Consider the following 21051-nt stretch of genomic DNA (forward strand, 5'->3'; position numbering starts at 1 on the left):
GTGGGAAGAAGTGGACAGCAAACAATGTACCAAGTACTTAAAAGTCAAGTAGGCTGAGAAGCTAGAGACGTGGATGAGGGCAACACGTGTTTAGAGACCAAAGCGTGGAGAGTAATGGGTGTGGTCAGGGAGGGGTCAGATTTTGAAGGCATGGACAGGTAGTTATTCTTTTGGCTTAAGTAGAGACATCAGAAAACTATGACACATCCTTATCCTTTCCCGCATATTCAAAACTGACATATTCTTGAGAGTGTAGGAAAACATACTGGCAACTTCCTATATCAGCCTTTGCCACCGTGAAGGAAGGGAAAAGTGACCCTGGTCTTTTAAGAATCCGTACTTCCCCGCGTACGTTGATGCATAATTAATGAACCTGTCTCGTTTCCACCCTCCCACTTCCCCAGAAGTCCCTTCCGGAAGCCACGGGCCGCAGTCCTGAAGGGTCAGCTTCTTGCCCTTAGCAGAACCCGCCTTCGTTTCCCTTGTAGCGTCACATCCACGGAGGGCCCTACAGCGTCCCGGGGCAGAGGCCACTTCCGCCCCTACCTGTCGTAACTTCTGCCCGGAGTATGCCAGAGAGCTAGCAGCGCCAGATACGCTCTCCCACTCCCGGAACTGACTCGACCTTTGCATTTCCCGCCCCTCCCCAGCCCCATTGCCACCCCCCTCAGCGTTGCCATTTCCCTCCCTCCCCCCTTTTCCCTCCCTCCCCCCTTTTCGTTTCCGGCGCTCCCGCTTTCTCTCCGCCAGGGCTCCACTTAGAGCCAGTGGGGGGAGGGAGGGAAGGAGGGGGCGTGGAGGAACTGGGGGTTCTCCGGAGCAAGAGCTGCGGCACCACTTCCGGGTGAGTGTTAGGGGAGGGAGGAGGGAAGGAGGGGGCCACCCACTGCCTCGCGCCCCCGCCCTGCGGGTGTCTCGCGCGCGTTCCGTGCGTGTGAGTGTGTGGTCTGTCTCGCGCCGAAAGTGCGTGCCCGCGCGGTCCTCCTCGCGCTCTCCCCCTCCCAGACCTGCCACCCTACTCGGCTCCCTCCTTCCCCAGCAAACGCTGCCCCGCCCGCGCTCTGGCTCTGGCCCTGGCGCCGCCGCAGCCGTCGCCGCCGGGTGAGTCTCGCGCCGCTGCAGCCGGCGCGTGCCCAGCTCTCAGCTCCTTCCCCCCTCCCCTTTTCCTTGGGGGGGCGGAGAAAGGGGGGGTCCACGATGTGACTGTATGTGTGTCCGTCCCGGAACCGGAAGTGGTTGTGGAGGAGCGGGCGATGGGGAGGAATGGGGGGGCTTAGGGGGCGGGTGTCTGTCTGGTGGGTGGCAGAGTTCAGCTCCCTGGAGGGGAAGGAGGGACGTCCCAGAGAAAGGTCTTTGAAGAAGGGGTGGGGGGCGACATCAGGAGAAGACTCCCAGGGCCTGTCTCACGGGAGAGGAGGTTTTTTGGGGACAGCTGGGGTCGCCAATAGATAGACCACTGTGCAGGCTGTGGGAGGTACTTCTTGGCGCAAGGCCTTGGGTAGGCAGGGGCGAAGTCCTCGCTGGAGTGGGGGGAAGGCCGGAGGAAGTGGCTGGGCCTGAGCTGGCACTGTGCCTAACACAAGGGCTTGTGCATCCCACCAGTCCTCAGCTTTGCCTTCTGAGCCAATCCTCAGGGGTTAGGGACCCTTCTCTTCTTCCAACTCTTCTGTTCCCTGACCCCTGGTTACCTGTGGCCCTGGGGGAAGAAGAACCAGTGTCTGAGCCCAGAAGTGGAACCTAAACACTGGTGATAAGAGTTCATCTTAGTTTCTGGGAATTGGACTTATGTCCCTTGATAGGGGTGGCACTACACTACTGTTGTTACACCCTTACATCTTTGCATCGTTGGTTGGGGGTGCGCTTGCCTCCCAGGCTGCTTGCTGACAGTCAAAGAATTCCTGAGGTTCCCCGCAGTTCTCTGGTAGCTGCACCCTCACTGGCCCCTGTAACCCAGACAATTTGTTTACAGAAAGTTCAGGAGCCCTGGAAAGGAGAAGGAATAAGACGACAGGAGGAAGAGAGAGAGAGGGTAAGACAATTTTGGAGTTAATGGCTTTTCTGCTTTTGGGGAAGAAGGGGTCATAAGCAAATGGGCTTTTTTGGGACCATGTGACAGGATTCTTAAAGTAATAGCAGTTGCAATACTGTTGTTTGCTGTGGGAGAAAAAGCAGCCTTTTCTTATTAATCTTTTGAAGGTACCCAGGAAGTTTTTGTGTAGAAAGTTGGCTCTACCCCATCACCTTCCATTCCCACTAGTACTCATCAGGAAAGAATTGTGAAATGCTCAAGTGAAATCAAATAAATAGTGTTGCATTGTGTCCAAAGAAGAAATTAATTCTGCTTTGGGAACAGATGGGTTCTAGCTGCCACCATAGCCCTTGTGGCATAGCTTTTGGAATTGCTTTCAATTTGCAAAAAGCAGATTTTGAGTTTAGAGTGGTGTTTGTATCCATAATATTGCAGTGGTTATATTTCCAGTGGATCTGTTAGAATCTGTGACACTGGGTTATTTGAATTTGGTGTGGTAGGGTGAAGTTTTCAGGGAAAAAAAACTAGTTTGTGGTTGGTTTCAAGTAAAGTGGATAAAACTGTATGGAGTAGACTCCAAAAGTAGCTCTGGAAGAATTCAAAATAATGGGGTTTGATGGTGATCACAGTTTTAGGTGGCCTGAAAATGACAGTGTTTACCCAAAAAAGTTTGAGTTCAGAGCTTATGAAATCCTAAAGGTGTCTTCTAAGAACTATTTCCAGGCTGGTTTATAAAATTTATTCCCCCATAGGTTTCTAAGCCAAGTGGATAATTAAATATTAGGTGAATATCCCCTCTTTTCCAGCCTTTTTTCCCCCTTTGGCCCTACATTTCCTAGATCCATCGTTAAAGTGAAACGGGAGGCAGGAAGAGCCACTGTGCTGCTGTTCCCCACAGGGATTCAGGTCCAGTTGTGCCCAGGGTAGAAGTTGCTGGTCCACATTGCTGGCCTTGTGGTGGTAGTGGTCCTGCTGGTCTGTTTGAGCACGGTGTGATGATCGTTCCCAAAAGAATTAAGACAAACCTCTTCTGAGTTATTTTGTACTGGGAAGAGTTTACAGAAAGTAGGAAGACCCAAATCCTATTGGGATCGCCTCTTTTGAGTATCCATAGAACCTGAGAAAAAGATTTTGTTTCTTTATGAAGAAAAAAATGGTTCTCAGTGTTTCATCATTTCAAGCCCTTAGCTAATATTGCAACTTTTCTCGAATTGTGCATTTTGTAGCAGTTCTCTCAACAAAGCGTCTGAGATCCATGGGGCAAGTTGCTTCTGTAGCTGAATTTAAGTTGATTGTTCTTTGTATCTCTGTTTTGTGTTAATGCTTCTAGTTGATTGAGCTGGAGGCTATAGATCTGACACTTTTGGGTGGTTCCTTTGTAATTATGTGGTCTTTATGTAATTTTCACTAATTGTCATTAATAGTCCTCATCATGTGGAAGAAGTTCTTTAACTCCCTTTCAGGAGCACTTGAAACACTATTTTTTCTTTGTGTGCTGCGCCCATCCCATCACCATATGCCTTATGAATTTGCTTTAAGGGGTTTATTCTCCTTTATCCTCAACCCAAATAGAAACTTAGTGGAGTTGTAATCATTCACAGTCATCCACTGATGTCGGACCTAGAATTAGATTCTAGAGTCTTGATTCCTAGGTCCATTCTCCAACTACTTAACTTGGTTGCCGTGAATATTTCATGAGTTTCTAAAAGTTGGTGGTAGTTGCTGTGAATATTTCATGAGTTTCTAAAAGTTCGTGTTTTAAGAGAATGTTATTTTCCTGAGAAAAGAAGTCATGCTTTATTTGAAAAAAGTTAAAAACTGTAGTAGGTACTGGGACAGAGGCAGTGGGTCTTCATGTCTGCCCAAACCACATGCTGGAGACAGTGGCATCTTCCTTCCTGACGGCTAGTAGCATCTAGAAGGATGGACAGATGGACAAAGCTCTGGTGCAAGGGTTCAAGTCCTACTTACTGTGTATTCTTGGATGTTACTTAGTATTGTCTTTTTTTCCTTTACTTCTCAAGTGCTTCCAAAGTTTCTTTGGAGATTGGAAAAGGAATATGTAATTTCTCAAGCCTCTTAAAAGAAAGGTGCTATCCACCTTAGTTATAGTAAATCTCCTTTATTAACAGCACAGTTGAGGTGTGGTGCAGCAATAAAGTGGAAGTTAGGACCCAGGTTTTCAATCCCTCCATTCTTCTTTCTAATTCTGTTTCTCTGTTTCCTTCTCTTTGGGGCTATAATAGAAGCCTTCCACTTCCTTCCCCATTCAGGGTAAAATCAGTCTTGTTTTTTTTGTATTAATGTGTTGGCATAATCGTCAAAACTGGTACTCTGTGTACATATAAGATTTCCCTGTCATATCATTGGGCTTCTTCAGGTTTTAAGAATGTTGACATGTGTCTTCTCGTAGGTCAGGATGGTTTGGTGAGAGTTCCTCCAGGAAAGAGAGAGTTGAGCTTAAGTGGTGAAACAGGCAGAGAACAGGTATTTGAGTGATCTGGCACCAGGGTCTCCCTGTTACACAACTCCAGGGGACGCCATCTACCTTGTACTCTGGCAAGAGTCTTCTTTCTTGGCTCTCCATTCCATCTCACTTCAGGAACACAGAGATTTAAGCCAGCAGTTCCAGAACAGTGGTATAGCATTTCTCAGGTGTCATTTGGCAGGCAAATATTGCTTCTAGTTGGGCAAGCCATACCCTCCATGTTACTCACCTTTTGGACTGACATATTTGTCAGAAGCCCACAGGACACACTTATGGTTTTGTCCTCAGACTAGCTGTGGTTCTGATCTTCAGCTTTGTTGTCTGAAGAACCAAAGCAGAGTGATCGACTGAGTATTAGGAAAGTGGAGGGTCTTTTATTCAGTTTACCAGCTCTGGACAGCCTGGCCTTTTTCCTCAGACTCCATCATTCTCACTAAAATCAGTTATCTTGATGGTCCTGTGAGGCTCCACAGGATGTGGATGGAAAATATCAACTTGAACTACAGTTTTGCTGTTAGCAGAAACTTCATTTTGAAAACATTTATTGAGACCTATCTGAAAAGTGTATAGCCCGTTCTTGGGACTATTCTAAATTTTGATTCATGGATCAGGTAACAACGTCAAGGGAGTATGTACTTCAGTCATATGTTTGGGTCTTGTACAGAACCCCCTTTCCTAACTTGCTCTTTGGTACCTGGGTTCAGATCCCTGCTCTGCTATTTATTGACTCTGTGCCTCCGATTTACTGATTTGAAAAATGGGGATTACAGTACCAACTTCATAGAATTGTTGTGGAGATTAAATGATGTGATAACTGTAAAGTGCTTAGAACAGTGCCTTGAACACAAACACTTCATACATGTCACGGTGGTGACACTGCCCATCCACCATGTCACTCTGCATGCCGCTTGGTGGGAACCTGCAGGGGCCACTGCCCTCAGAACCCGCTCCGCCTGAGCCGCTTGGAGGACAGCATGAACGGATGTAATCGTTTTTTGCAGGGAGGGGCCTTGTTCACAGGAATCCTGTCTGAGGATGTTACTTTTCAGGTTCTCAGTTCCTCCCCTAAATTTTCACATCCATAATGTGTTTATTTCCTGACTCTAGGAGGTAATTGTAATTAGATCCTCCTTTCTTTTACTCTGCAACCTAATTCCCCACTTCATTTCCACCCTGCCTCACCACTCTTGTCCATTTCATTTCTCTCAGCTGGGAGGTCACACACACTGGCCTTGAAGGATAGGGTTAGAGCCCTAGCATCGTTTTCAAAATCTGTATGTATAGAGTCCCCTGTTGTGCCATTCATTAAATATGGAATTGCTTAGTGGGCAATTCCTGTGTAGGAGAGTCCTGTGTAGGAGATGTGGGGAGGTCCAAGATGGGATCCCTGCCGACCAGAAAGCTTGGTAAGATTGGATCCTCTTAAACTGTGACCTGATTGTTTCTTGATTTCTGTTGCCTTAAGAAGGACCCGAGGCCCCTTCCTATGAAGCTAGTGCTGGAAGGAAGGAGTGAGCGCCTGTGTCAGAGACTGTCTGGTTTTACTGTGTTTTCCACCTTGGAGAGCAGAGTGTGCCTGTGGTTCATTATCAGGTTAGTTGAAGTATTGAGTCTCGTTCTTTTGAAGCTGTTGTAGTCTCAGATGTGGTGCATTCCTTAACTTTCCTTTGCCACTTTAAGTAGAGCAAAAAATGTGATGGGATTTCTGGAGGAGGGTGAGGAATGGGTGACGTTGAGATTGCTGTCCTCCCTGCCCTAAATCCTTTGTTGGAGATCATTCAGTTTCCTCTGTGACTCCTTGAAACCAGGTTCTGTACCCAGTCTGCCCTCCAGCTTTTGATTTCCCGGGCTCCTGCCTCCAGCATATCCACCATAGCTCCAAGTCACAGGTGCCTCTGCCCCACCTGCATCTTGGCTGCTTTGGCTCAGGGGCAGCGTGGTTTTAATGCTCATCTCCTGCTGGTCCTGTTTCCCCATTCACCAGTCTCCCACTCCCTCCCACCCTCCTTCTGCTGGGCTCCATCTTCCTGGCCTAGAATTTTGGGAAGCTGGTCTTGACCAACACTGCAGTTAAGCCTTGCTAGGAGAGGGGATCAGAGTGTGAAAATGAGTGGGTGGGATGCCTGCATTCTATACCCATCCGTGACCTGCAGCATGAGTCCAACGAATTAATTTTCTTGCTGCTTATACCTCACTCCCAAAGTGTTGAGCTTACTTATGTCCACATACAGGGAAGAGCTTGAGTACGAAGCAAGGGTCTAGTAGCGGGAGCGTGTTCTGGCCCACCGTTGTCCCTGTACTGAGACCCTTTTGGTGGGAATTGGTACTGCTGCTGGAATGCTTTTTTAAATGGGTGACTTCAGATTCTCAGTGCTCAGGCCTGCGTGTATGGTACCTGACACGGCACCATCGATGTTCTTAGGCCTTGAGGTTGGGGGACATGGACCCCACATACCATCTGGTATTCAGAAAATACCTTGATTCCGATTCCTGCCAATTTCATTCTTTAATTTCCTTGGGCATTTTGTGATCTGGCCTAGAACCTTTTCAAGCTGCAAAGAACTGTGGACGTGTTGATTAGAACTCCTGAAATGTTTTAGTTCAGGAAAGTGGATTTGAGGGATAAGAGGGAAGAGGGACAAGGGTAGGTGCCCTGCTGTTTCCAAACCCGTCAGTGATTTGCTTTGTGTGACCTTGGCCACATCCCTTCCCTGCTCATGACTTCAGTTTCCCTTATTGTCAGCAAAGGAAAGTAGCTCCAATTCTGTTTCTTTGGGGTGTGAGAATTCTGTGAGCAGGGGAGAGGTGAATAAGGTCTTTGAGCAGCCTCCTCACTAGGATAGCCTCTGCTGGGTGGGGCTTGAATGCCGAGTGACTCTGACCTAAGGCAGGATATGCTAGATCCTGAGGTGTTGACTGCTAACTCCTGGCCACGTGGTCTGGTGCCAGAGAAGAGGCCAGCAAGTCCTCAACTCCCCTTCTCCGTGGCTGAGCTGCTTCAGACTGCTTCCCGAGTGTGATGTACTCGCTCTCTCTCCAGGTAGAATGGAAGAGTCTCACTTCAATTCTAACCCATACTTCTGGCCTTCTATCCCCACCGTCTCAGGACAGGTAGGTGAAGTTTAGTTCTTTTGCTCCTTCCCTATCATGTACTTTTTTCAACTCCAAGTAGCGAGTTCTATCACTGTGGAGACTGAAACAAATAAACCACATGCCATCTCACCCGGTCCCCACCCGCTCACTGAGCATCACACTGTTTCTGTCTCGGTATCTCTCTGGAAGCCCAAAGATATTAACTATTCTTTCCTCGATCTATGAGGAGGACAGACTATGCAAAGTGCTTAGGGAGCAGACAGAATGAGACTCTCCCTGAACAGGCCGATTCCCTCCTCCTTGCTTTTCTTTTAGATTGAGAACACAATGTTCATCAACAAAATGAAGGATCAGCTGTTGCCAGAGAAGGGCTGTGGGCTGGCTCCGCCCCACTACCCCACCTTGCTGACAGTGCCTGCCTCAGTGTCCCTGCCCTCAGGCATCAGTATGGACACAGAGTCCAAGTCAGACCAGCTGACCCCACATAGCCAGGCGTCCGTTACCCAGAATATCACGGTGGTCCCTGTGCCGTCTACAGGACTGATGACTGCTGGTGAGCAACTCTGCTCTTCTCCAATCTGAGGTGTTGATCTTCCATGATCAGTACCCCAGGCTGGAGGGCTCCAAGGACATGGGGAGTGGGATATGTGTTTGATTATTCAATCAGATTTTTGTTAAGTGCCTACTGTGTGCCTAGCAATGCGCTAGGCATTGTGGGGGATACAAAGAAGTAGAAGATGCGGTCCCTGCCTTTGAGGAGGTGACATTCTTTCCTTCTCTGAATCAAGGAGTCTCCTGTTCTCAGAGGTGGAGAAGAGAAGGGAGTCAATCAAGGGGTAAATCTCACTGTTACCGGGGGTGGGGTGGGGATAGGGGTTAGGAGACCATTATTTTTCTACAGGGTTTGGGGTTTCCTATAAACTCTGGGCAGGGTGGTGGTGGTGAGGGGTTAATTAGACAATGATCTGGGGGAAATTAAGTAGGATTAGGATCAGGACTGGACAACATGACAACACCTCCTTTTTCTCCCCATCCTAGGTCCTGGTTTGGTAATCACCTCCCCCTCAGGCTCCCTGGTGACCACAGCTTCATCAGCTCAGACCTTCCCCATTTCGGCTCCCATGATTGTCTCAGCTCTTCCCCCTGGCTCACAAGCCCTGCAGGTGGTCCCTGACCTCTCCAAGAAGGTAGCATCCACCCTAACGGAGGAAGGAGGTGGAGGTGGTGGTGGAGGTGGCAGTGTGGCTTCTAAGCCCCCGAGGGGCCGAAAGAAGAAGCGGATGCTGGAGTCAGGGCTGCCTGAGATGAATGATCCTTACATCCTCTCCCCTGAGGATGATGACGACCATCAGAAAGACGGCAAGACCTACAGGTAAGAAACACAGCCAGGTGCAGGATGGGTGGGGATCACTGTCTGGCTTCCCTTCCCGCTGTGTCTGGCCCCCATCAGGCTCTGTGTTCTGACAGCTCTCCACCTCACGTCCACTTGCATGTCAGTGGGTAGGAAGCTAGAGCTGCTAGCATGTCTCTAGTGCCTCTTCCCCAGGACCAGACCCATTTCACCCCTTCCTTTGTGGGGTGGTCGGCATTGGCTAATTTTTGAGTAGTATAGGCATTCCTTTCTTGTAATAAGGCTTTAGACTGAGTTTGAGCCTCTGTTTCCAGCTCCTTTTTACTTTCTGTATTTTCCATTCCTATTTTTCTGAGAAAGCATTCTGGTAAGCCCTGACCTTAACCTGTGTGCTATCCCCGTTCTCGGGCCATATATGAGTACTGAGCCTGCCTGACCCTGCATGGTTGGGATGATGGGAGGGGTCAATATAAAAAGGTGGGAGGAATCAGAAACCTCCTTTTCCCCCCCTTGGGATATATGCTTATAAAATGACTGTGCTCACTTTCTAACTCATGGAAGTCATTTAATTCTCTACTTCCTTTAAGTTGTCCATTGCCAAAAAGCATTATGTTTGCATGTGTTACTATACAAAAATAATTATGTTAGTTAAACTCCCTGTCCTTTCAAAGTCAGTGTTTTAATCCCCTTGAGAACTGTCAAGGGCCCTAGTGGGTTTGGGGAGTTTGGCCCCAGTGTACAGAGTGGGATAACCACTGTCACAGCTTTGACACAGACAGGGGCTGATGTGCATGGCTGGGAGACTGGGTCTGTCCTTAGTGTACCGAGATGGGCAATGTTGTTCCCATTTTAGGAGCGAAGGGAACTGCGGCACAGGAAATGGACAGAGCCTTGGGCTCATGGATTCAGTTCCCGGCTCCACCACGAACTTGCTGTGTGACCCTGGGCAAGTCCTTTCCCCCTCTCTGGGCCTCAGTTTCCTCATCTGTGAAATGGGGAGAATTCTGTTTATGCCTCCCATTTCTTGGGAGCATGTACCAGATAAGAATTGAAATGTTGGGAACTTCAAAAGAAAAATAAGAAATAATCATCATTTAGCTTTTTATTTCTGTGTTGTACATGCCTACTGTGGAGATTAACCGCAGCCACTGAGCATTTCAGTCCTTTGTAAGTGGAGTGTTGCTATGCAGAAAGTACTGAGCATCGCAGAGTCCCAGCTCGTGATCTGAAAGTTTATTGCAGCTTTATTATTACAGGTGTACCCCACTTTATACAATAAAAGTATTCCTGGAAAATGCTTAGATATCATTTTATAAAGGTACCTGACAAGTTTGATTCATTTAAAGGCATTCTATATATATCATTTCATCAAATGAAAATCCCTTTTATTTTATAGAAACAAGGATTTTTACACATTTGCTTAAAGTGAGGTCATTGTGATGTGGAGATACACCTCTACAAGATCTGTTGTAGGAGTAGGAGAGGCTTGCCAGTCTTTTGGTTCTGCCAAGGGTTTTGTGTGTGTTTGTTTCTTGGACTCACATTAACGCTGTCTCTGGACTTACCAAACTGTATAAGGAAAGAAATGTGGATATACAATTGAAAGGAAGCCCTATTGGATTTTCAACACCCTCAGTGTTTTGGGGATTCTTGACAGGCCCCATAGTCCAGGTGACTAAAGGAGAACTCTGAAATTTCAGGGTGACTGTATTCTACATGAACAGAATTTCTTCTCAAACTCAGAACTCTGAAGTTCCAAAGGAATCTTTTTAATCACAAAGAAACCCTATTTCAGGGCATGTGTGGGTCAGCCACATCCATTTCTGTGGTCAGTGGCATTTGACTGAGTATTGGGAGAATTGGGTTCTGTCACTCTGGGCAAGTCAACTTATTTCTAGCTCCTGTTCCCATCTATAAAATGGGAAGATGAATCATGGCCCTCATCTGTCTTGTGAAAATGTTTTGAGGAAAAATCAAAATATCTGAAATTGTTTTTGAGCATCTTTGAAAAAACTGGGATGATAACGCAAAGTGGTTTTTGTCACCAAGGTCATTGCATTGCATGCCTCCAAGGAGACACCACTCTTGTGCTGGATGGTCCCCCTGGAGTTAACGTACCCAGTGAGTGATACAGGGTGCTGGCTTTCCTGTCCCCTGCTAACTGCCCACTGCCACAGGTCTCCTAAGTCAGATTTCTTTCTACCCACTCAACACCTTGCATTCAGGGACTTGTACTCTTTCATTTGGTTTCATAGGATTTCAGAGTTGGATGTACTTCAGTGGTCACCTAAGCCCTTCCCTTCTCTGTAGTTGTACTCTTCTGAACATTCCTGGCAGGAGATTGTCCAACCTGTCCTTGAGTATCTCCAGTGTAAGAAATCTAAATTAGGTTAGAATCATGGCTTTTTAGTGAATAACTGTTGGCCCTTTGGCAAATCACTCAGCCTTTCTGAGCCTTTGTTTTCCTTTGTTTCTGTGAAACCAGGAGAATAGTTGGTTGCCAGGTTGTTGTGAGGAGTGGAAGCAGTGTGCTTAAAGTGCCTAACTCTGCCTGCCAGTATCAGGCATGACAACAAATGGCAACTATTGTTACCATTATTACACCTAGTACCTTTGGAGCCTGCTTGTTTTGTGGCTAATCCGTTATTGGTGATGGGAGTTTCCCAGATTCTTCTCTAGGTGAGAACTTTGGTGAAGAGAGTTCTCTTTTATAATTGATTTCATATTAAGGGTGCAATTGTGTGTTCAGCACTCACACACTAATGATATTTTGTTTGAGTAAAATGAATGTGTTGTTGTTCCACCTGTCAGGAATTTTAGCACACAAGGGAAATTATTTTGTAGCTTCAGTAGAGTTCCCCTCCAAGTGACAATATAACCAGTTTCTAACCTCAGTGTTTGTGACATATGCAGTAGCTCATTCATTCACACTGGTGCTGTTAACATTAATGCAGTTGTTATTAGAGAACACTTAGCTTACTTTTAACTGTCCTGGTGTTTGCCAGCCCTTCTAGGGACAGATATTTATCTCTCCATTTTACAGACCAGAAAATTGAGGTCTACATTAATGAGCAAGCCTGTAACTGAACCTGAGTAGAGCCCAGGTGTCTAGGCTTCCATTGACTGGGTCCTTTGGACCATGCTAACTATACACAGAACCTCCCCACCCCCCATACATTCATTTGGCATCCCAAACAACAGCCAGGGATTGGTAAACCTTTAATCGGATTTCTTTCAGTCATCAAGTGACTAGAGAAATAGAAATTGACCTTAATGATTGGAATTTTAGTAAAAGCATTGATATTGGGACTATATCCCCAAATAACAGTGGTGTCTTTTTCTCTGAGGAGCTCAGAATTCTTGTTGGTCTTCAGATCTCAGTTAATTTCTAAAAATTCTCCTGGGATCAGAGAAAAGCAGACATCATCACCCTGTGCCATCCCAAACCCGTTACAGAGATAAATCGGGGGGGACCCAGAGAAGAGAGGCTCGCCCAGTTGCCCGGCTTCCAGGCTGTTGCCCTTTCTGCCATCCCACACCGTACGCTCGTGAGTTGTTTGGGTGTGATGAGATTCCAGCCCATATACAGGTGGCTTTTACCTAATAAAGTCTGAATAGTTGTAGCTTATCTTGCTCAACGGCCTTATTTGATACTGTTGGGTGAATGGTGTCAGAACAGGAAGAAGGACCACCTACCCAGGTGATGAGTGAAAGTGTGTTCCGACCCTATTAATATCCATCTGAAGTGGTGTCTCCTAAGTGTTTGAGGGATGTATCCCACTCCCAGCAGCTACCTTGGCTCATTGCAAAAGTGGTTCTCACTTGACTGCCAGGGGTTTGGGGGCCAGGGGTAGTTGGTGGAACATCAGATACAGGCTGGAGACCAGACATAAGTGGTTTGGAAAAGCCCCTCCAAGTAATTCTGGTACTTCTCCACCGCCATTCTTTAGGAATCACTGGCAAAAAGTAAGTAGGAGAAAATCTGAGAAAAGACAATTATCTAAGGAGAAAAGAGAGAGGTCTTCCTGGGGAATCCAGTCAGTTTGTCCTCATTGTCATCTTGGGAGCTCTTGGAATACCTGGCGGGTGTACTTTGTACTTGGGAAACTGGGGAAAGGAATTCTCTCAAGTTTGGAATCAGTTACAGGCAGAAGGAGAAGAGAAGTTAACCTGTATTCCTGGCCCAGTGAAATCCACATCAGCCCAGAGCCTGTAATAAGATTTTCATATCATTCCTAGTTGAATTCTTGTTTTGGTACACACTAAGGGAGTCCAGTCATTCAGGAAGCGTTTATTGACTGTGTCGTGCTGGGCTGTGTTGGACTTAGGCTATAAAGATCAATAAAGCAGAACTCCTCCTCTCCAGGGCCTCAGTGTGGTTGGACTAGGAGAGGGTCGGATAGGTTGGCTTCCTGGCAGAAGGGGGGTTCAGCAGTGCCCTCACAGTGGGACGGGTCCTAACCGCTGCCCTCGCTTGGCCCAGGTGCCGGATGTGCTCGCTGACGTTCTACTCCAAGTCGGAGATGCAGATCCACTCCAAGTCCCACACCGAGACCAAGCCCCACAAGTGCCCACATTGTTCCAAGACCTTCGCCAACAGCTCCTACCTGGCCCAGCACATCCGTATCCACTCAGGGGCCAAGCCCTACAGTTGTAACTTCTGTGAGAAATCCTTCCGCCAGCTCTCCCACCTCCAGCAGCACACCCGGTAAGGCTGCTCTTGGAACCCCCACTACCTGGCCATGAACCCTGCACTCCAAGGCCATGTGGCCTGCACCTGTTCTTCTCTCCATGTCTTCTTTTTTTCCCCTTGAACTTTGCCCTTTGGGAGCCTTGGTTCTCTCCCATTGCTGTCTGTGAGAAATAAACAATATGTTCTAGCAGTGTGCAGGGGGCCTGGAAAATTGTGGCCTCCAGTCCCAAAGTCTGGAACAATTTTTTGTGGTTTCTGTCTGTGTCTGTGACTGGAAATGTTCTGTAGAGCAGGCCCTGCTTTTATTAAATCCTTCAGTTCAGAGCCAAGGTGTGCATTCAAATTCAGGTCCATGGGGAATAGGCGGTATTGGTCTTTGTTCAAATTGCTATTTGAAAGCAGGGTACCTGTGGTGGGTGTGTAACCTTAGGACAAAACAGAGGGTTGACAAGACTGAACTCTGAGGTTACCAGGTGCCAGGGGGCGCAGCTCTTCATCATCTCACTGCCATTCTAGCCACCGTCTTATGATCAGCAACAACCTAGATCTGGGTGTCCTCTTCATTGGCCTCTCCACCGGAGTGTGTTTGGGAGGAGGGAGGAGGGGTCGCTCTCATCCGTCAAGCAACATCATTTCACCCAGCAGAGAGCTGAGCCCATGGTGTCGAACTGCTTCCTCCTCCCCCCTTCCCTCCTCTCCTCTCCGGCAGGATCCACTCCAAGATGCACACGGAGACCATCAAGCCCCACAAGTGCCCGCACTGCTCCAAGACCTTCGCCAACACCTCCTACCTGGCCCAGCACCTCCGCATCCACTCGGGGGCCAAGCCCTACAACTGTTCCTACTGCCAGAAGGCCTTCCGCCAGCTCTCCCACCTCCAGCAGCACACACGGTAAGGGAGAGTGGCGGGCAGCTGCCCCCGTCCCGCTGGCATGCCCTCCCCACCCCCGCCCCGGACACGCCAAACTACCCGCATGCGGGGGGCGGGGGAGAGACCTGGCTGGAGGAGAGCACGACGGGCCTCTGGGAAAAGAACAAGCGACAACCCTGGAGACACAAGTGGACGCTCAGAGGGAGTCTTTCTGGGGCGAAAGCTGCTTCGGGGAGCTGGAGTGACTGTGATGCTACCCCCTATCCACGAGAGGAAGAGACTCACTGGAGCAGAGACTGCTTTCTTTCCCTTAATTCCCTGCGGAAACACCTATGTGCACATCTTGCAAGATTTTCTTCTTGATGTCAAAGCAGGGGCACTGGACTCGAGATCATACCTCTAGCCCTCAGGGCACCAATTATGGACAGGAGGCATAATCAGACTTTACCTGGGTGCCAGCATGCCGACAGCAACAAGCAAGGCTCCACGGGATTCCAGGAGTGGAGAACAAACAGTCACAGAGAACCAGCAACGGAGTGCAAAAGGTCATCCTTGCAAGGACATCCACCACTATTTGTCCCATGAATCTGGAGTGACTGGGAGGAAATGAACCTACAGCCAGAAGAGTTGATGGTCTGTGGAGGTTGCAAGTCTAAATGGAATCCAGACTCTGAGTGGCAGTGGGCCTTCTCACCTAGCCGCTTCTGGATGTGGCGATCCCCCTTAAAGTGGCCAGGCATCTTGCTTTGCGAAGAGGAGAAGTCGGGCTTTCCTCACCGGGAGACATGTCCTGAGATGATTTTGAGACACTAGATATCCAAAAAAGCACCTGGTCCCAAAATGACCCTGACGCTGAAGTCCCGATGAGGAGCAGGTGTCTGCACAACCCTGGGTCCTTGGCTCATCACAGTGGAGGGCCCTGTGGTGTTTGGGGAGGTCAAATTGGTACTAAAAGAGGCATTTCCTGCTGTTAGGGGGCTGACCTGGGAAGAGCCCCGAGGGGTTTCCACAACTATTCCTATCACTGCTACTCTCCCCACTTGGCATAACTGTCTGCTTTTCTTTGATACCAGAACTTTCTCTGGGAATGATGCCCACGGCTGAGGGGGTAGTTTCTGGCTGTATTGTGAGGGCCAAGGAAGAAGTGTTGTGTGTTTCTGTTTCCTTATCATTGTGTTTACCATATATGTCTTCACATTCTTTGGGGACAGTCACAATAGGAGCTGACTTGTGTGCCAGGAGGCAGACTGCCTGTCCCCTGGCTGCCGAGCCGCCAGCCCCTCCTCCCACAGCAGAGAGGAGCCCTATGTGAGCTGAGAGATGCAGGCAGCGAGCAGAAATCAGGCTACTCGGGCCTGATTGGTGTCGGAGAGGATCTGAGGCCCGTGCCTTGAAGCCTGTTCTGTGCTCCCGTTGGAGGGCAGAAGTGACCTGAGGAGGTTTGTGAAGGAGTCAATCCCAGAGTGGCCTTGCTGACATCTTTTCCCTTTCTTTTTTCATCCCACACAGAATCCACACCGGTGACAGACCATACAAATGTGCACACCCAGGCTGTGAGAAAGCCTTCACACAGCTCTCTAATCTGCAGGTAAATGTTCTACCCTCCACATGAGGCCTGGGCCTAAGACATGGGTCCCCAGTGCCATTTACTAGTACAGTGGTTCTCAGAAATGTTTCAGGAGCCTTTACACTCTTAACAATTATTGGGGAGCCCAAAGAGCTTTTGTTGATGTGGGTAATATCTGTCTACATAGATACTAGGGAACTGAAAAACTTGAAAAAATATTTAGTAATTAGTTTAAAGATACCAAACCCATTGCATGCTAACACAGATACATATTTCCAAATACTCCCCTGTCCCCCAGAAAAACTTTAGTGAAAAGAATGGCATTGTTTTACATTTTTGCATACTGTAATGGCTGGCTTACCAGAAGATGGCTGCATTCACACGTCTGCTGCATTCAGTCTTTGCGATATTATACATCATGTCACCTCTGTACAGTCATGAAAAAGGAGAGTGAAAAGGCAAACACTGTCTTCTTATTTAGAAAATAGTTTGGACCTTGTGGGCCCCCTGAGAAGGTGTTGCTGCTCCCTGGTGCTCCCCAGTGTTCTCCGTGTCTTGCTTTGAGAACCACTGGACTAGTGGGACCAGGTGCAGCATCATTCTAACTTTCAGGATCCTGGTATGTGCTGCGTGACATATGCTGCTTGCTTTGGCCTCTGCTTCTCGAGTTGCATTTGAAACAATTGCTGCTGCCTTCAAATAGAACATGGGAGGCCTGATGTCCATTTGAGGGCTTTTCCATTAAGGTCAAGGAGGCAGGCAAGAGGAAGGAGTCCAATGCATTCATCCCAATTTCTCCCAATTTCCTCAGTCCCACAGACGGCAGCACAACAAAGATAAACCCTTCAAGTGCCACAACTGTCATCGAGCGTACACAGACGCAGCCTCGCTCGAGGTGCACCTCTCCACGCATACGGTGAAGCATGCCAAGGTGTACACGTGCACTATCTGTAGTCGGGCATACACATCGGTGAGTGCTCAGCACCTTCTCTTTTCTTCCCCGTAGGCCTGTAAGACTGCAGTCCACTTCACCCTGTCTTTCTGAGTAAAGGTCTGTTGCAGTGAATACACTACCACCCAGGCTCCAAGTGACAGAATCAGTGAAGAGAACAAAAATGAAAGCGACCCATAGATGAGGAATATTGGGGAAGCCTGATCCCTTAAGCTTCTAGAATTTGCTAAGCAATAATTCTTCATTTACCTAAACATAAGGGAAAATAAAGCAACTTGAAATTTTGTGAGGAGAGATTTCCATTAGGTATTTTCCATTAGACTCCTGAAAAAGATTTTAAAGTTGTTCCATTTATAAAGGTCTTTGGGAAAATGGCAGCTTTCCCTATGCCAGTCAGTTGCTCACCGTGGTCCTAAAGGTCATTCTCTCCTTCCTGCCCAGACATGAGCAGTGAAAGAGGCTTCCAGGGAGAGTTGGCCCCTGGCTGCAGAGCGCCTCTGAGTATTGCTCATTTACAGCCCAGTGAGCCCAGGATGCTGCTGCAAGTAAACTCTGCTTCTCTTTGTTCCTCAATTCCTTTTTACCATCTTTCTCAGGAAACGTACCTTATGAAACACATGCGTAAACACAACCCACCTGATCTCCAGCAGCAAGTGCAGGCGGCGGCGGCAGCAGCGGCTGTGGCTCAGGCTCAGGCCCAGGCCCAGGCTCAGGCCCAGGCCCAGGCCCAGGCCCAGGCCCAGGCCTCTCAGGCATCGCAGCAGCAGCCACAGCCCCCACACTTCCAGGCCCCTGGGGCCGCCCCCCAGGGTGGGGGTGGGGGTGACAGCAATCCCAACCCTCCGCCCCAGTGTTCCTTCGACCTGACACCCTATAAGACAGCGGAGCATCATAAGGACATCTGCCTCACTGTCACCACCAGCACCATCCAGGTGGAGCACCTGGCCAGCTCTTAGAGACCCGTGTTGCCACCCACTGGGAAGAGGAGAAAGGAGTTCCGGTCCCTTCTTTGTCCAGCTTCTCTTGGTGGGAAAAGTCCTCTTCTTCCTTGACAGGCCTTGGCTCCATCTCCTTGGGCCGCAGGCACAGCCTTCCTTGTTCTCAGCTCTTCTTCAAAAAGAACATCAGCTCTGCTGATCGGCAGAGGAACACTGTGCTGGTAGTGTGATCCAGCAGCCTCCCCTTCTAAGCATAGCTTTTAAAATTGGGGGTTGGTGCTCAAGGGAGGGATTTGCTATGACCTCAAAGAAACGTTTCCAGTGTGGGCACTTACCCTCTCCTTACCCTCATAATCCTCCAAGTTCGGGCGGATGGAAGACAAGAGGCTGGCCCTCCCAGCTGTCAGAGGACGGAGCTCTAGACGCAGCCAGCCTCCTGTTCTGTCCTTGCCTGCAAAAGAGCAGAGGTTTCTTCATGCCCCAATCCTTAGGAGCCGTTTTCTTCCCTTCATGGTCTCACTTCACTTCCTACCTAATGCTGGAAGGAGATCTGGATGGGGGTTAGATCCCTTTTATTTGTAAAGGGGCAAGGGCTGAGATGTGGTCCCCAAGGGGCCGGAGATCCCCAGAATGGTGGAGGGCGGCTCAGAAGCATGGGTTATGGTTTCCTGTGGAGCCTCTTGCCTTCCTTCTCTGCCAACCATGGCCCTGTACTCCGTCTCCCCGTCCCGATGCCTCAGGCGCTGTGGGAGCTTTGTGTTCTTTATGAAGCCCCAAAACCGCGGGTGTTGGGGAGAAGGGAGAGTTCAGGGCAAACGCAAGGACTGGACTTAGCCCCCTAGGTGCCACGGTCAGTTGCCGGACACGGATTTATATATAAATATATATATATAAATATATATATATACCCACTCATCACGGCCATCTTTGTTGTAACCATTTCTGTGTTTATAAATGCATTATCTCTGAGAATTTTCATATTTGATGTTTTGTTTATTTTTGTCCTTTTTGTTTTTTTCCACCCTGTCTTCTGGCCAATGGCATTTTTATTTCCTTTTGTCTTCCTTTTTCTTTTTTTTTAATTTTTAATCATGGCAGATTTCAGAGAAAAGAGAAAATGAAAAAAAATCAGGAAATCAGTTGTTATAAAGCAATTTAAAATGAAGAAAAAAACTTATGTACAAACCAAGGGGTGTTTTTAGAACCTTGTATAGAAATAAATTCATGTAAAAGGATCAGAGGCAGTGGAGCTACTGATGTGAGTGAGCACGCGGAGAAACTGGGGAGGTGTCAGAGGCCAGACTAAGGATTTACACTAGAATGTGTGCGTGTGAGCAACAAGTGCTGTTTGACAAGGTTCTTCGTGTGTGTCCCCAGCCATAGAAGGGTATAGCTTTGGTACCTCTGAAATGAAATCTGGGTTTATGAGGGTTCCTACATATAAATTCATGGGGACTGCTTGATGAGAGCAAGGTTTTAAGTGGTGGTAACAAAAAAAAGCTAAGTTCTGTACCTAGAGAATGGAAGTATGGTCTCTTTAAAGGACCCATGCTCCTCCCTGAGCATCAGTTGGCACTGTGTGTATACATATGCCCATTCCTGTGGCACTCGTAACCAGAGGGTTCTGGTGGTGGAAACCATAGCCAGGATTGAGTAACGATGCAAGACAGTTGTGCTGATAGAACATGGTAAGGATTCAAACCTGGACTTCAGCCCTGGCTCCCCTGCCAACCAGTGTCGGCCAAGGTGCTACTACAGCTCTTCAGTGAAGGGACTGGAGGTCACCTCCCAGATTCCTTTGAGAATTAACCTGTAAGCACTGAAAAAAGTGGTGGCAAAGCTCCCACATCTGATAACCTTGCTAATCCTGTGTGGGACTGCTGGGCAGCCATGCTTATTTACCTAGTGGAGTGTAGATACTCAGTGAAAAAAACACCCACTCAATTTAGGGTTCAGTCTTGGGGGGGCATTCAGGATAGTCCTGATCTGGTGTGATGCTAATGAACATATCACATATTACCAGATATGCCAGTGTTTGTTAGCTTCCTGAATATTTACTGCTTTTCACCCTGATCTTACCAATTGTTGAAAAGGTCCTGACAGCCCTACCTTCATTCCAGGTACTAGAACCAGAATCTACTTATTTTAAGGTTTCACTTACATGCATAGCAACAACCCTGTGAGGTAGGTACTGTTATTCTCATTCTATACAGAAGGAACTAGCCACAGAGATTAAATTACTTATCCAAGTATATCCACGTATAATAGAGTGAAGTCTAGATACTATTGTTGTATCTTACCACCTGCTCAGTAGTAAACTCAGTTTCACCTACCCTTCTGCACACATTTGGTCAAATTCTTTGGCTGGAAATTTGTTTCATTAAAAGCCCGTCATGTGACACAAGTTTTTATCAAAAATGTGTAAGTTATGAGTGACAACAATCTGCAAGACGTTTATCTTAACACCGCAATGAGGTTACGTGCACAGAGGTCCGTTTGCTTCCTCTGGTGGCAGCTTGACATCCTGATTGCGTGATTGCTTTTCCATCCTGGTGCAAAGCAGTTTTCACTGTATTGCAGCTGACTAGGGTGATAGCTGGCATCTAACTGTCCCAGTTGTAACAGCTCCACTCTCCAGTCCTTCTAGAATCATGGTTAACATTTAACTCAAATAAGAAGACCAAAAACAGGAGGGTAAGGCCAGAAGTCCTGCCACTTCATTTGTGAGAATGTACTTGACTGTAGGACAATACTGACAAAAGGTGTGAATCAATGCTTTATTGTGCAATTTTTGTAAGTACACGTAGAGTTTATAAATATTGGATTTTTACCATGTTACAAAACAATCCTGGGGAGTTGATGTTCGTGTGAGTGAAGAGAAACACGGAGAGTTTAAACCTCACAACATCCCATACGCCTAACCAACTTCCCTAAGAAACTAGCTTCCTTGTGGAAAGCCTGGATTCAGCTGGGACCTGTTCTGGCTACCAGAGTCATATTCTGCAAAAGGTAAAAAAAACAAACAGTTGCGTGAATAGGGATATTTATACAATATAATCCTAAAGAGAC

At 47.8% G+C, this 21051-nt stretch overlaps 1 protein-coding gene across 28 annotated transcripts; it reads left to right on the plus strand.

The window, feature by feature from the left end:
• The first annotated feature begins 651 nt into the window (after nucleotides 1-651).
• Nucleotides 652-19217, plus strand: ZNF384 (zinc finger protein 384). Of its 28 annotated transcripts, none has more exons than XM_073223591.1 (14): nucleotides 652-844; nucleotides 1040-1101; nucleotides 1970-2029; nucleotides 5983-6110; nucleotides 7562-7628; nucleotides 7926-8163; nucleotides 8399-8446; nucleotides 8649-8982; nucleotides 9815-9907; nucleotides 13445-13669; nucleotides 14364-14546; nucleotides 16035-16113; nucleotides 16904-17062; nucleotides 17641-19217. In XM_073223591.1, the coding sequence occupies exons 4-14, from the start codon at nucleotides 6004-6006 to the stop codon at nucleotides 17998-18000; spliced, it is 1893 nt and encodes a 630-aa protein (XP_073079692.1). In that variant the 5' UTR covers nucleotides 652-844; nucleotides 1040-1101; nucleotides 1970-2029; nucleotides 5983-6003; the 3' UTR covers nucleotides 18001-19217. The 28 variants fall into 28 exon arrangements, with proteins under 28 accessions (XP_073079692.1, XP_073079695.1, XP_073079694.1 ...); XM_073223594.1 differs by having other exon boundaries at nucleotides 5986-6110; XM_073223593.1 differs by lacking the exon at nucleotides 1040-1101.
• Nucleotides 19218-21051: the final 1834 nt, after the last annotated feature.

Source organism: Manis javanica, chromosome 15 (assembly GCF_040802235.1).
Source record: "Manis javanica isolate MJ-LG chromosome 15, MJ_LKY, whole genome shotgun sequence".
Lineage (NCBI taxonomy): Eukaryota > Metazoa > Chordata > Mammalia > Pholidota > Manidae > Manis > Manis javanica.